At 42.2% G+C, this 14,516-nt stretch overlaps 1 protein-coding gene across 6 annotated transcripts in view; it reads right to left on the bottom strand.

Moving 5' to 3' along the window:
• The window catches only part of AKT3 (AKT serine/threonine kinase 3), a 115,616-nt gene extending 102,383 nt beyond the window's left edge, over positions 1-13,233 (bottom strand). For 2 of the 6 annotated variants that reach the window (XR_014217442.1, XM_082215063.1), the window contains exons 1-2: positions 12,686-13,230; positions 3,525-3,667 (exon numbers count right to left, since the gene is read on the bottom strand). Coding sequence is in view for 4 of the 6 variants with exons in the window: in XM_082215063.1 (XP_082071189.1) it covers positions 3,525-3,570 (46 nt within the window). In the remaining 2 variants the exon portion in view is untranslated. Of the gene's footprint in view, positions 1-3,524; positions 3,668-12,685 lie in introns of all 6 variants that reach the window. The other 4 variants (XR_014217443.1, XM_082215064.1, XM_082215061.1 and 1 more) reach the window with 3 other exon arrangements.
• Between the last annotated feature and the right edge of the window lie 1,283 nt (positions 13,234-14,516).

The following is a 14,516-nucleotide window of genomic DNA, read 5'->3' as shown; positions in this document are numbered from 1 at the left end:
GCAATCAGAAATACAGGCTTCCCAAACTATGGTCTGTGGATCTGCATTTAAATATCTCAGGCAGCACATCCATCATATTAAATATTCATATTGATTTTTATTAGTTCTTTTATTTCTTAAATTGTATAAGGAACAAATGAAGCAATAAAATACAATTAGAAATCATACAGCAGCTACAGCAGGAAGAAAAATAATTAAGTAGTCCAACATTCTCCTTAGCAAGTTTCAAGTGGTCAGGGGAGGGGGGATTTGAAACCACTGCCTAAGAAAAAAAGCCATTTAGAGGCTGATATCAGCAACAGTGTCTCTTAAGACATCAGAAACTGTCACCAGGCATCTTGACTACCTCAGTGTAAATATACCAGTGGTTTTCAACCTGTGTGCCGTGGCACCCTGGGGTGCCTTGAATGATGGTCAGGGGTGCCGTGGGCAACACTGGCCTCTGTTCATCTTTCCTTCCCTCTCTCCTCTGATGCCCTCTCACATCTCTGCCTCTCAAAGGCTTGCACAGCTGTTTGATGCAGCAGCCCTGGTTAACAACAACAACCATTACTAGGAAGTCCCAATTAACACAGGAACATTGCAGGAAGGAAGATTAAGGCTTCTTTCTGAAATGCTATATTTTGTATACAAAGCATGTGTTGTTGTTTCCTTTAATTTCCTGTAAGAATCCCAACTGACCAATCAGGAAGTAGTACCTTTCAGCTCCTGATGAAAGACGGGGGTGGGGGCAGAAATCTCTAAAAACCTGCACAGCAAAATGTAGCACAAAAATAGCCCTCAGACACCCTTCAAATCAGGTTTAGCCACAATTGCAACCCACCTCCCAAACCCAATTTGTTTTCAGCATCATCCTATGCATTGAATTCAGTGGTGCTTACTTTACTCCCAAGTAAGCAGAAATCATGAATTAGCAAGTTCCACAGAAGGAGCCCCAAATAGCAAAAACCAACATTTCCTGATCATGACATAACTGGATCCCTTCCCACCCAAACAGAGAGCAGTGCCTAACTACAAAGCCAGTCTAGAGCTTCTGATGTTTAGAACTTTTACTAAGAAAAAGAATGCATTTGCCTGTCTACATGAAAGAACATACCTGTGCCTTGCTATGTAATTGAGCCTTTGTCTCTGTGCGCACATGAAAGCGGGAATACATACATGCTTTCCAGAATGTGGACCACTGTCCAGTTTGAAGTTGTAACACTACCCTACCCTCAAACAAATTTTTAAAGTAGTGGCAAGCAACATATAAAACAGAAAACAAAGAAAGTATGTTGAAACAAAATGCACAGAACTCACCATTTTATATCAATATGTATGAATATGCATATGATGCCTTCCTGTGTAGAGTTTTTATTAAACTGGGTAATATCCAATTGTTGCATCCTGCTTGTGCAATGAACATCTGCTTGTGGAAATGGGTTTTCTTTCTTCTACTTCTCTCCTTCTGCAGCCCCCCATTCCAAATTTGTTCCAGAATGTTGGGAGACACTCCAGAACCAGTGGCCTGAGGGGTGCACAGCAAGGGGATCTTACCCATAAATTGTTCAACTTCTAGATTCAATATAATGGATTTTAACTTTTTCAACACTTACTAAAAACAATTTAAACTCACTGAGCTACTTAAACCATTTTACTGTTAGAACATTGGTCTGAGCACAATGTTCTTTGATAGTATTTGGATAAGAGCTATGGAACACTATGTTGCTAAAGCAATGTCACACAGTGATCCAAAACAGTTTCTTAAGATTCATATATATTTAGAAATGAGAAAGATAAAGGCTGCAATCAATGAACTCTTAGTTTGCAGTAAGTACCTCTGAACTCGGTGAAATTTCTTAGTAATTCATGTGTGTGTGATCAAAGCAATATGTTAAAACTGCCTTCAGATTAAAGTGCTGCTACTTGTAATGGGCCTGTCCCAACCACCTGGGCCTCATGCTGTTTTAGGAAGAGAGATCTGGACACAACAGAATGTATCCCTCTGATTGCACCCACCCTTCCACTGTTTGTGATACTTGCTGCCACCAGGTAAGAGATTCTGGACTCAGCTACATTCGTAAAGATAAAGCACTTTATATGCGTTATAACACTGACACCAGATGGCACTGTGGAGTCGCGTCTTTTGCCAACAGGATTTCCCTGTAAGAAGTTTACAACACACTTAACTGAATCGCTTCTTTGATGTGTCTAGATCCAGCCTACGTCTTTGTTAGGCTGCCCCTTTTCAAACTGCCTCCAAAGGTTTTCCAGGGTCTCCCTATTGCTTCCCTGAGTAGCACGTTATTGTTATAGACATGAAGTTAGGACTCAACAAGACAAACTAGTGAAACATACATTACCATACTATACAAAAGCATATACACCAGGAAAAATATGCACTCGCATATAAGATACAGGCAGTTCAGGGCAGTAAAACCCTTTCCTTCACATTATCCATTAACACCTGTTATTAAAAGAATAAATATACTACTGTGAATGGGTCGGATGGGAGAGCATTTCAGAACAGCTATTATCCATCAATCCCCTTAGTATATAATTTACAGAGATCAGGAAGTCCTAGGAAACACTGTTCTAGATCATATGGGCTGCTGTTGCAGTTACAGTGGTACCCCATGTTACAGATGCTTCAGGTTTCAGACTCCGCTAACCCAGAAATAGTACCTCAGGTTAAGAACTTTGCTTCAGGATGAGAATAGAAAGCGCGTGGGGCGGCGCAGCAGCAGCAGAAGGACCCATTAGCTAAAGTGGTACCTCAGGTTAAGAACAGTTTCAGGTTAAGAATAGACCTCCAGAACGAATTAAGTTCTTAACCCGAGGTACCACTGTACATGTTTATTTTGCTGGGCTAAGGGAGCAGGGTTTGCATTCATAAACTGCCCATGTGTACTGGACAGCTCCTAGTCCACATGGATGATTATGGGGAACTGCCCTCTCCTCACTCGCTCAGAGCAGTTGATCTACTGCTGCATTTACCAAGGGAGAAGTTAAACCACTAGTGGGAACCTGGTATGGCCTTCTGTCCTCCCCCTCCCCCACAACCTCCAGCCTCTCCCCACTTCCTTTTGAATCACACCTCAGGTTCCCCGTTAAAAACCCTGATTCATGTTGTCCTTTGGTTGTCTCCTAAGGATTTTGTCCCACTTGTTCCCCTTTCCTCCTCTTTCTATCTTCCCAGCCATCTCCTCTACACTGTCCTCTCTTCTTAGTTGCTCTTCTTTGCCCTATCTCCCTTTTTACCACCAACTGCTGTTTAAATACAGCCATGCTGGTTTCCAAACCAGCTCCTTGCCCGCCACCTGATGGAGGCTGGGCCTCACCTTCAATTCCCAATTATCTTGCAAGCCCCTAGCAGCTGCAACACAGATGCTTTGCAGCAGCTGTAGCTTGAAGCCTGGTTAAGGTGCACACATCGCTGCCTCCCCACACCACAGACCAACAACTACTAAATGAAGGGGAGGAAATACAGCCACTATCCATGAACAATTCTTACAGGATAGTATATTATTTAATTCAAAACTTACCCCTTTTCTGAACCCAACCTTCTTTCACAATTGTAACATCGCTCATGATAGCTCCACAATGAGCCTTCAATTCAGAGAAATATTGTTTTGCAGTATCGCTTTGAGTTTAAGTCTCTTCTGACTTTTCTGTTTCCTAAATCAACCTGTAAGTATAAAGGGAAAAAATTAACTTGATGTGTACTGTTGCTTGACACCCAATCCGCTCAAACAGCTCTTTTTCAAATGGTTACTATTTAGGAACTTTATAGGCCACCTTCCCCCTAAAACTGACTTACAACAATTCAGATCAATTACATAAATATCATCCGAAAACAGCATGGGGGGGATCAGAGTGTTAAAAGCATAGATGAACAGAATAGCCTTTACCTGGCACCTAGAGGATAGCAATGATACTACCAGGCAAATATGCCTGGGAAAACAAAAACAGTGCTTTAGCTATGTCACTGATTTCAGGAACAAGCTCACTGCTAAAGATTCTTGTCAATATCCAAAAAAGTTGTTTTGCTAGATGTTGATCCTTGCTGACTCAGAAAAACCAAACCATTTGTAAAAGTCAGAGCTGTGAACTCTAGCTGGCCAATCATTTAGATCAATCTGTTAAACCCCTTTTGAATGATTCAAAATAGCCTTCTCCAACCTGCTGCCCTCCAGAATTTGTTGGATTACAAGTCCCATCAGCCTATACAATTGGCCATGCTGGCTGGGGCTGATAAAGTTCAAGTTAAACAATGTCTAGACAGCAGCACCATGTTGGAGAAAGCTGGTTGAATGGATGTCCCTAATTAATCAAGTAACAAACTTTTTTTAGGGAATTCTTTTAAATACAAACATTTACAAAACTGTGGAGGGTGAAATGCCATTTTGGAAGAGCCCTTACCCTTTCTTTCCCACACCAAAGGGAATGCCCCTTCTAAGAAGGTTCACACTCTGATATCTAAAGACATCATTTAAAAACAAAAGCAATTGCTTATTCTTATAAAAATATATCAGTGTTCGAAATTAGCCTGGCACCAGGTGCATTTTACACCTGACTATTGACCACTTGCAACCAAGTGAAGGTGCCTGGGCACCAGAATGGTGCCTGACATCTCCACCATTTGGGGATCATTGGATCTGGACTATTTTCACACACTAATGTGACATCCTTTAGAATTCTATCAGTTAGATTTTATCTGCACAATCAGAATGAATTTCAGGAACTAAAATGTTTTTTCTGTGTATCCTAAGCAGGAGCCGTGAAAAGCAGAGTTAATGGTTGCTGCTTATCTTCACTTACCCCACCCCACTGCCCTGCTCAAAGTTGTGAAGAATATCTCTATGTTAGGAATGGCCCATGTCACCATTAAGAAAAAGAGGTAGGATTGTCCCTGTAAAAAGTGACTTTACAGCCATCTTGCCCCAAAATGGCAGCTAGAAATTCTGTTTTGGTGACTGTAATCTTAGTTTAAGGAGCCATTTGATACCTAGTTTATATATCTGAGTTTCTAACACTAAAATATATACAGATCACAAATCTGCTTCATTATGTTTATTTATTTATAAGAGTTCTTGCCCGCCCTTTGCCATAAAGTCCCAGGACAGGTTATAAGAAGAAAATATACAATGATAAAAACAGAAAAACTGCTACTATTATAAAAAAGTAAAACCATTCCAAATACAGCAAAACAACTTCAAAAAAAGAGGTGGATACCATAAAACAGTGACAACATTATCTCTGTCCAAGAGACACCATAGCCAGCAAACTAACCAGAGCTGGAAATAGACACTCCTAGCCACCGAGGCTACCTGAGTGATAGTGCTGGATCCAGGAGAATCACCCAGGCTGCAGACCTGCTCCTTCCAGGTGATGGCAACCCCATCCAGAATGGGCCATCTTCCCACCTCCCAAACTTGAGCACTTGGAACACAGAACACCTGCCTTTTCAGGATTCAGCTTCAATTTATTGTCCCAAAGGCTGACCTTCACCACCTCCAAGTAATATGCCTAGTACTTCAACCTCCTCCAATAGAGCTGGGTGTCATCAACATATTGGCAACACCTCATTACAAAACTCCAGATGACGGCTCTCAGCAATTTCAGGCAAGTGCTAAAACAACCTGGATAACAATACAATTATCATGACACTGAACAATGGCCATGAATAACAGCATTCTGGAAATAGCTATTAAAGGTAGGATCAGAACTACTGAAGTATAGTGCCCCCCAACCTAGGGATGGAGGAAAAATGCAATTAAGTTTGTATTTAAAGCTACCACATACTGAACAAATGAACACTGAAACACAGCCATCCTATGAAATTCACATTTATCTGAATTTTGTAATGCATTTCTACAGCAATGTGTACAAAAATACATACATCCTGGCAATGTGTGCATAAAAATCCATATATTAGTGAAAATAACATATGAAACTGCAATATATTATAAAAACTGCTTTGGGGGATGAATTACACCTAGCAGGGATAATGCAAGTTTGGTATTCCTCCATCCCATGTGCACAACTGAACAGATATCTGCAACATTAGAAAAATGAATCCAGGTATCCCCTTTCTCTCTCATCTCTCTTCAGTAGAAGAATATGAAATGAGCTGTGCCCCTTATATCACAGTGGACAGCAGCAGCAATGGATGGTTTGGTGAAAATGCATAGAAATCCTTCATTTCAGTTGCTCACAGAATTCCTATAAAAATGATAGCACTACAGTTAGCAATTCTAAACCTGTTCAGAAGGTATTCCCTGTTCATCAAAATATGTTACTGTACAGTACTTTTAAGAACATATACTCTGAAAATTCTGATACCGTGAGCTGCTAATGCAGAAGTGGGGCAGCTGTGGCCCTCCAGATGTTGCTGGACTAAAACTCTCATAATCCCTGACCTTTGGCCAGGATAACTGGGAATGATGGGAGTTGGAGTCTTGGTGTCTTAACATCCAGAGATCTTCATGTTCCCCACTCCGCCCTAATAAAGCGCTAAGAATCACATATTTTAGTATCCAAAAGAAATTGGCCAGTAATTCCCGGTTCCATATTCACATGAAAGTTTGAAAACCAGATCAATTACTAAACTTAAGAGAGAACTAAAATATATATGTTCCTGCACTCCAAAATAAGCCTTGGCAAAATCCACACCATATAGCTCCATGATGGATCATGTCAGTGGTCCATTTAGTCCAGCATCCTGTTCTCACAATGATCAACCTATGCTTATCAGCGGTGTCAGAAACTCAGATATATAAGCTAGGCACCAAGTGACCCCTTAAACCAGGGTTACAGTTGCCAAAATGGAACGCCTAGTTGCCATCTTTGAGCCAGACAGCTTGAAATACAGCTTTTTCAATACAACTTTTTGGTTCCTAAAATTCATTCTGATTGTGCAGATAAAATCTAACTGATAGAATTCTACAGGATGTCGCATTAGTGTGTGAAAACAGTCAAGAACCAATGATCCCCAGGCATGTACTTCCTGATGATAGAGACGTCAGGTGCCATCCTGGCACCAAGGCATCTTCACTTGGTCACAAGTGGCCGACATCCAGGTGCAAAATGCACCAGGCACCTGGCTAATTTCAAACACTGCCTATAGGAAGCCTACAAGCAGGATCTGCCCATCTGTGATTCCCAGCAACTGGGATTGAGAAATACTGCCTCTGACAGTGAAGGTGGAAGATGGCAATAGTGGCTAGGAGTCTTTGACAGACTTATCCCCCTTTTAAAGCCATCCAAGTTGGTAGCCACCACTGCCTCCTGTGGGAGCAAGTTCCATAGTTTAACTATGCACTGTGTAAAGAAGTACTTTCTTTTATCGGTCCTGAATCTTCCAACATTCAGCTTCACTGGAAGCTAATGAGTGTCATGAGTGAGAAAAACTTTCCTCTATCCACTTTCTCCATGCCATGCAGAATTTTGTAAACTTCTATCACGTCACTTCTTACTCACTTTTTCTCTAAACTAAAAATTCCCAAAGGCTGCAAACATTCCTCATAGGGGAGCCCTTTGATAATTTTGGTTGCTCCTTTCCACCTCTATACTATCCTTTTTGAACTGAGAAAACCAGAACTGTATACAGTATTTCAAATATGATCACACCATAGATTTGTATGATATTGGAAGTTTTATTTCACTTCCTTTCCTAATGATCCCTTTCTCACAAATGCCACACACTTGATCAACAACTTCACTGAGCTATCCACTACAACCCCAATGTCTTGTTCCAGGTCTTCCACCAGTTTAGACCCCACGAACATATATGTGAAATTAAGATGCTTTTGCCCTGACAAGCATCACTTTACTCTTGTTTACACTGAGTGGCATATGCCATTTTACAGCCCAGACACTCAGTTTGGATAGGTCCTTTTGGAGCTCTTCGCAATTTATTTTTGTTTTAACCACCTGTACTTCCCCAAATCTGCCTAAATCTGACAAAGTATTGACAGTCTGGCCAAAATATAAAGCAATTTAGTCTCAAAATGTTAGAGAGATCAAGAAAAGAACACTATGAAATCCACAAGAACCTTTGAGTTCAAGAAGTACCTCAGAGACTTCTCAGAGAATTACATATAAGACAAACTGCTGCTTCTGGCATAAAATAGTCTTACTTAAGCTGTAGATAGGAAGATACCAGTTTGGAACCTAACTTGCTTTTTGTGAATGAAAAAGTATTCCATCAATGGAGAAGCACCTTAGGATACAGGTGGATACAGTTATGCACCACCATCTCTTTCTATATATTTCAATGTTTAATTGTTTATATTTAAATAGTATAGTCATGTCCAAGATTGCAAACATGAGCTTCTCTATTACATGAGAGATAAATATGCTTTCTTTCTCTTGTGCTAACTCAACTTTTGAGGAATTAATTATTATGAGAATTCAGTTATCTCTCAAAATTTTGATAATACAGCATTTATTTCATGGCTGTTAACTTTAAGATAAAGCTTTTTGTATTTATTCACTGAAGGCCTGAAACAGTATCTAGTCAAGTCAGTGGAAAGAATAAAACACATATATTATTAATGTCAGCTAAGGTAGATCTTTTCCTAAAGCATCAATTTCTTTCAAGATCATGGCACACAAGTAACTTTATACATGTGAGTAAAAAGCACAATAGCAATTCTACAGGATGTCTCTTAACAAGCTCCTGTACTGAGGCAGTAACTGAGCATCAACATTCAGCTTCAAAAGCCCCATAGTGGGGACTCTGCTCTAGTCCTGAAGATAGATTTCTGAACTCTCTATTAGACTTCCAAGAATGACATTTCTACTGGATTTCTAAACACAGCTCAAACCATTAGAATGTCATTATCCAAGCTGTATTCATGTGACTAAATGTGTTACTCCTATAAGGGTTCTTCAGGAGTAACATGTCTAATTTCTATAGCATTTATATGATCTTCATGAACATATGGTCCCCCCACCATTTCTCATAAAGAGAATAATGTTAATGCAAGTAAAGTCACCTATTTGCATCTATTTACTTCAATAAACCATTTTTTTAAAGTGTCAAATGTTCAAAAAATTATTCTTCATGCAGTCGCCAAGTTTCAAATTCACAGCAATACTGTCTCAACACTGTTAACTGTAAATAACAATAATGTTGAGTAAATCTTCAACTGAGTAGGTGTTTCTTCCAAGCAAATATGCATAGACTATAACTCCTGGTTAGTTTTTGTGTGATCCCAATGATGATGAAATATATCTGTTTTAGAACATGTCAAAGACTTAGAAAATCCAACAGATTTAGGTTTTCATGCATGGCAAAAAAAAACCCCAAATCAGTAAAAAACCTTACACTTTCTGCAAAATAGACACAATAAAACCATGTGTTGCCATAACAGGAAGCTAAACATATTCTAATGATTACTTCCTAATTTCCTGTTAAAGATCTATCAAGATTATGAACTCACAAACATACTAAAAAAAACTTTTTTGTTTCATATAGAATAATCCTATCCATGTTTACCCAGAACCAAGTCCCACTGTGTTCAATTGGGTTTCCTTCTTGGTAAGTGTGCATAAAGTTATGGCCTAAGGAACTTGCTCCTGTAGTATGTATTTTAAACCTACACCCTTACCAACCAGTTCTAATCCCATTTACTTCGAAGTAAATCCCACTTAACATCAATAGGACATGAACTCTCAAGGCAAATAAATTTAGGATTTTAGCCTAAATGCTCAACTTGTTGCTCAAGTGTATTAATGTTTTAATACTCAATGTATTTGATTTTTAATATTATATCTTGCTGTTCCCATCTTTACAGAGGTGCTCAAAGCATAAGGAATAATCTGTCAGTTAATTATGTTATAGATGAAACAACTTAATGAAGTATTCCAAGTATAATTCTGCACACAATTTAAGTTCCCATTTGTCAAGAAAGCTTTGAAAAATGTATGTCATTATTTGCATACAGGCAATATTTTCAATTTAGACAACAATATATCATATGCTAAAGCTGCAAATATATGTACATAGAATCATAGAACTGTAAAGGTGGAAGGAACCATGAGGGCCATCTAGTCCATCCCCCTGCAATGTAGGAATCTTTCACCCACTGTGGGGCTTGAACCCACAACCCTTAAATTAAGTCTCTTACTCTACTGACAGAGCTATCCACTGGGGGAGGGACCTTCTTTGAACTCAGTGGAAATTACTTCTAAACGAACATAACTAGAATGAGTTGCTAGTTTAAAAAAAAGAACAGCTAGTACTTTTAAATGTCATTGCTTACATTTAAATCAGATAAACCAAAGCAATAGGTTTTGTTTCCATGCATATTTTCTTAGGAGTAAATCCCACTGTACTCAGTGACACTTCCTTCCAAGGAAACATGCAGAAGACCATACTGCCTATCTGTTTCACTGTCAGCTATTTTTGAAATTTTTGATAACAAATAGCGATAAACACAGTACACTTACTTTGCAATTTAGTTTTTAAAAGTTAAAATATAATAAAAGAAACAAACATTAAAACATTTCCCTTGTCATAGGAAAAGAGAAAGCTGAAATCTCTAGATAGAAAATGACATCTTCTGTGAGTTTGTTAGCTAAATATACATATACAGAACTTCTGACAGTGGATATAATTGTGTGTACTATACTCTTCTTCTGAACCATTCATCTGGACATCCATGTTTGCCTCATCCAATCAAGGCATACATACATTATAATTAGCAGTCCAATCCAATTAAAGATATTGGGGTCAATTTAAAACTCTTCACAGGAAAACAAACAGAACCACAAACAAAATCTGCTTAATGAACACTCTTAATGATGTCAAAACAAAATAGTTTTTAAGTACTGTACATTTTATTTGTCTTGTAACTACTCTTGAATTGCATTGTTCAAGTAAGAATATACTTTCTACAAAACAGGCAAAACAGAATACATTTGAAAAAATAAAAATAAAATTACACAGTGTATTAGAGCTTCCTTTAAATTTCACAGCATTTTAATGTCTGTATGTCCTAGCAAGGTTGGCAAGATACCCAACCCCAATATTAGAGTTTCTCAGATGTACCCCAAAAACAGCTATCTCTAAGCTCTCTGAAGCATGATTGCAAATAATCTATCAGCTACTAAAATTAAATTAAATTCAATCTTCAGATTTACTGTGTTAAAAACGATCCAGTGTGTACTAATAATACATGTTAGATTTGCCAAATTTTGATAATACTAGATTACCCAACCTTCAGTACAGTAATCTACTTCACAGTTTAAAGTCCAGTCTAAAAGAACTTCTTTGAATTAAGACACAGACAATAAAAAACACATTAAACTATTTCATTTATTCCCATCTGCCAGCATTATGACAGACCATCACATATACCTTTATAAGAAATTATAATAAAACTTCAATGAAAACATGCCAAATTGCTTGAATACCATGAAAAAGAAATTTTAAGTGCCCTTATATCTAAATTTATTGTGCCACATTGTGCTTTTTAAAGTAGTGTTTTAAGTTTTGTTTACAAATAACTGATTAACTTCTAAGGATGATCCTATTTACTAACAGGCCTTTTTTCAAACTGTAACATGTGTCACTCTATTCAATCTCCTCAGATCATGGTCTGTACAAGTAGGAGGTGGGTAAGAAGCAGTGTCTGTCGAGTAATCATGTACTGTACATCAACTCCTCTATGTACAAAGCAGCCATCATAATGGCTGTTCCAGCAAGATTGATGCGCAGAAAGAGGTTGGTTTGTTTACTTGCAGCCACAGCTGCCAGCAGCACCAGCAGCAGCACCAGAGCAATACACTACTACGAACAGAACAGACCATCCTCTCCTATTTCTATTCTTATCACACAGACACGTTCTAAAGAGACCAGGAAACGTTTTTTACTCATTAAACTAAGGCCATTCGCTATATACATTTACCTCTGATCCACGACAAACAGAGGGTGGGGGAGGGAAATATGTGGACGTGTGAGGAGTCACAGTGACCGCGAAGGTGTGTGCGTCGGGGGGAGGAGGAGTAGCTGGATGTGGGGGCTGAATATTATCAGGAGAGACCAGGTGCGCAAGGAACGCTCTGCGCCCTCCTCCTCCCCGAGCATCCCCTTCAGATGAAAAGGAAGCCACATTCCATATAAATAACTGCGCCCGTGCGTGCGCGCGCGCGCCGCTGTATGTTGTGCCTCGTGGCCAAGCACACATCTCTCTCCCTTTCCTCCCCCCCCCCCGCGCGTCTTTAATGTTATATAACCTCTTGTGTCTCTACAGGAGCCTGTCAGGCCCCGCCAAACACACACACACAGAAACACACGCACTAGTAGTCTAGGGGACTTGTTATATTTTCTATGCTGTGAGTGATGGCTGGCGAAGGAGGAGCTGGGAAACTGCTGCCGCCGCCGCCGCCTCCTCCTCCCTCTGTCAGCACAAGGATACTGACGGGGATCATCACTACTAGGCCCTAGATGTGTCGTCCCCCCTTCAGGGTGGGAAGCGGAGAGGGGGGGCGGGGACACACCAGAAATTGGGGGAGCCGCCGCCGCCTGTGCGCCAAGCCGCAGCCGAGGAGGCATCCCCACCCTCCGCCGCTCCTCCCGCCCTCACCTCACCTCACGTGCCCCGAGAGCAGCCAGCGCCCAGCCAGCCAGCATCCCCCGCCGCCCATCCTCTCCCGCCCGCCCGCCCGCCATCCCAGCAGCTCCACGCTCGTTTACCTGAGGCGGAGGCGAGGGCGGCGGATGCTCGGCCGCTGGTGTGGAAGTGGCGGGAAGGCGGAGGCGGTTCCAGGCAGGGGGGCCCCCGCGCTCCCTCCTCCCTCGCCCCCCCCACGGCACCGCCGGGCTCGGCCCTTCGTTTCCCCTCAGCGCTGTGGGGAAGGGTCCAGGCCCCGGCCGGCGAGGGAGACGCAGGAGGGGCGGCGGCTACATAAGACAGCGGCTTCTCCTCCCCGCCCGCTATTCACGGCGGCGCCCGCCTGGGCAGCTCGGCCGCAGCATCCGTGGACGTCAGGGCGGCGGCTCCCGCTCCCGGCTCAGGGTGCCCGGAGCCGCCTGGGGCCCAGCCTTCGGTCCGGCTGCCGCTACAGCCGCCGCCGCCGTTGTTTCGGCCGCCTCCGCCAGGCTCGTTATTGACTTTCAGGAAAACTCCCGACGTCACTGGCTCCCCCCCGAGTGTCTTCCCCTCCAAGGCGGCGGCGGCAGCAGCAGCGGCAACATCGGCATCCCCCAGCTCTCGCGAGAAGCGCCGATGTGCGGAGCGGGGGGCTGCCAGACAGAGCAGGGAGGGAAAAGGCGGGGGGAGCCAGACAGAGCGGAGGGAGGGAGGCGGAGGTGAAGAGGATGAATGGGAGGGAGGGAGAGGCACGCAGGAAGGAGCCGGCGGGGCTGACCAACCGACAGGCGAGGGTGGGGGCGGGGAGGGAAGGCTGAGGTGAAAAAGAGACGGGGCGGGATAAAGGGGAGGCAGGAACCAGACAGGCCGCCAGACGCGGGAAAGCTGAGGGAAAGGAGGGTGGGCGGGAGCAAGCGAGGATGAGGGGAAAGCGGGGAGGAAGAGGCGCCTCAGAAAAGGCCGCTGCCGGGAGGAGCAGGAAGGCGGCGAGGGTGGCTCTGAAAGCGCCCCCACCGAGGGAGGAAGAAACCAGAGCAAGGCCGGAGCCAGAATCCCGTCCGGCCAAATTTTGAGCGGTGTGCCCCTTTCCCAGGCACAGCGCCCAGAGCATAGCTGTCAACTTTCCCTTTTCTTGCGAGGAATCCTATTCGGAATAAGGGAATTTCCCTTAAAAAAGGGAAACTGACAGCTATGGCCCAGAGATTGCCATCATCATGGTGCTGCTGTTGTGTCCAGGCCAACAATGAAAGGCGTCACATTATTATTATTATTATTATTATTATTATTATTATTATTATTATCGGCTGTGCCTTTCTTCCCTATAGCAAAAGTTTTCAGATTGCAGCTTGCAACAAGAAGCACCTTGTATTTCTCCACCCACCCACCCATCTATGACAAATCCCCACTGAAGTGTTTGAAAGTTGGCGCTTCAACAGGGCGCTCTCAAGCCTGCCCCTTTTCACATGCGGAGAATGCACGTGCATTCGCAAACAAGTGAAGTGCATATTTCTCTTCCGATGTTTATCGTTCTTTAAAAATAAAAATTGGTTTCCCATTTTGCAGAGCAACTGCTGTCGGTGTCAAAGAGTTCTGAAGAACTCGGAAGCTTGCTTGCTGTTTGTGAAAATTTTGGTTGGTTGTAAGGTATTGCCTTGCTGTGGATTTGGTTATTCCATAGCTATATTTTACACCCAAATATTGTTAGCTGGGGGAAATGAACCTTTGGTTTAACTTGGGTGGGAAGCTAGTATTCCTCCAGATACTGCTAAATTACAGCTCCCATCATCCCTGACCATTGGCCATGCTGGCTGGGGCTGTTGGGAGTTGGTACAGCACATAGAGGGCTACAGGTTTCCCATTTGTGACATGGTAACTTGAATACTGAAATGTCACAGTGGCCTTTTTTAATGCACAATCAGCACACAATTCTACATT

This window comes from Podarcis vaucheri (assembly GCF_965113315.1).
Source record: "Podarcis vaucheri genome assembly, chromosome: 3".
NCBI lineage: Eukaryota > Metazoa > Chordata > Lepidosauria > Squamata > Lacertidae > Podarcis > Podarcis vaucheri.
The sequence above is the reverse complement of the archived record's forward strand: the minus strand, read 5'-3'. Positions and strand labels throughout refer to the sequence as shown.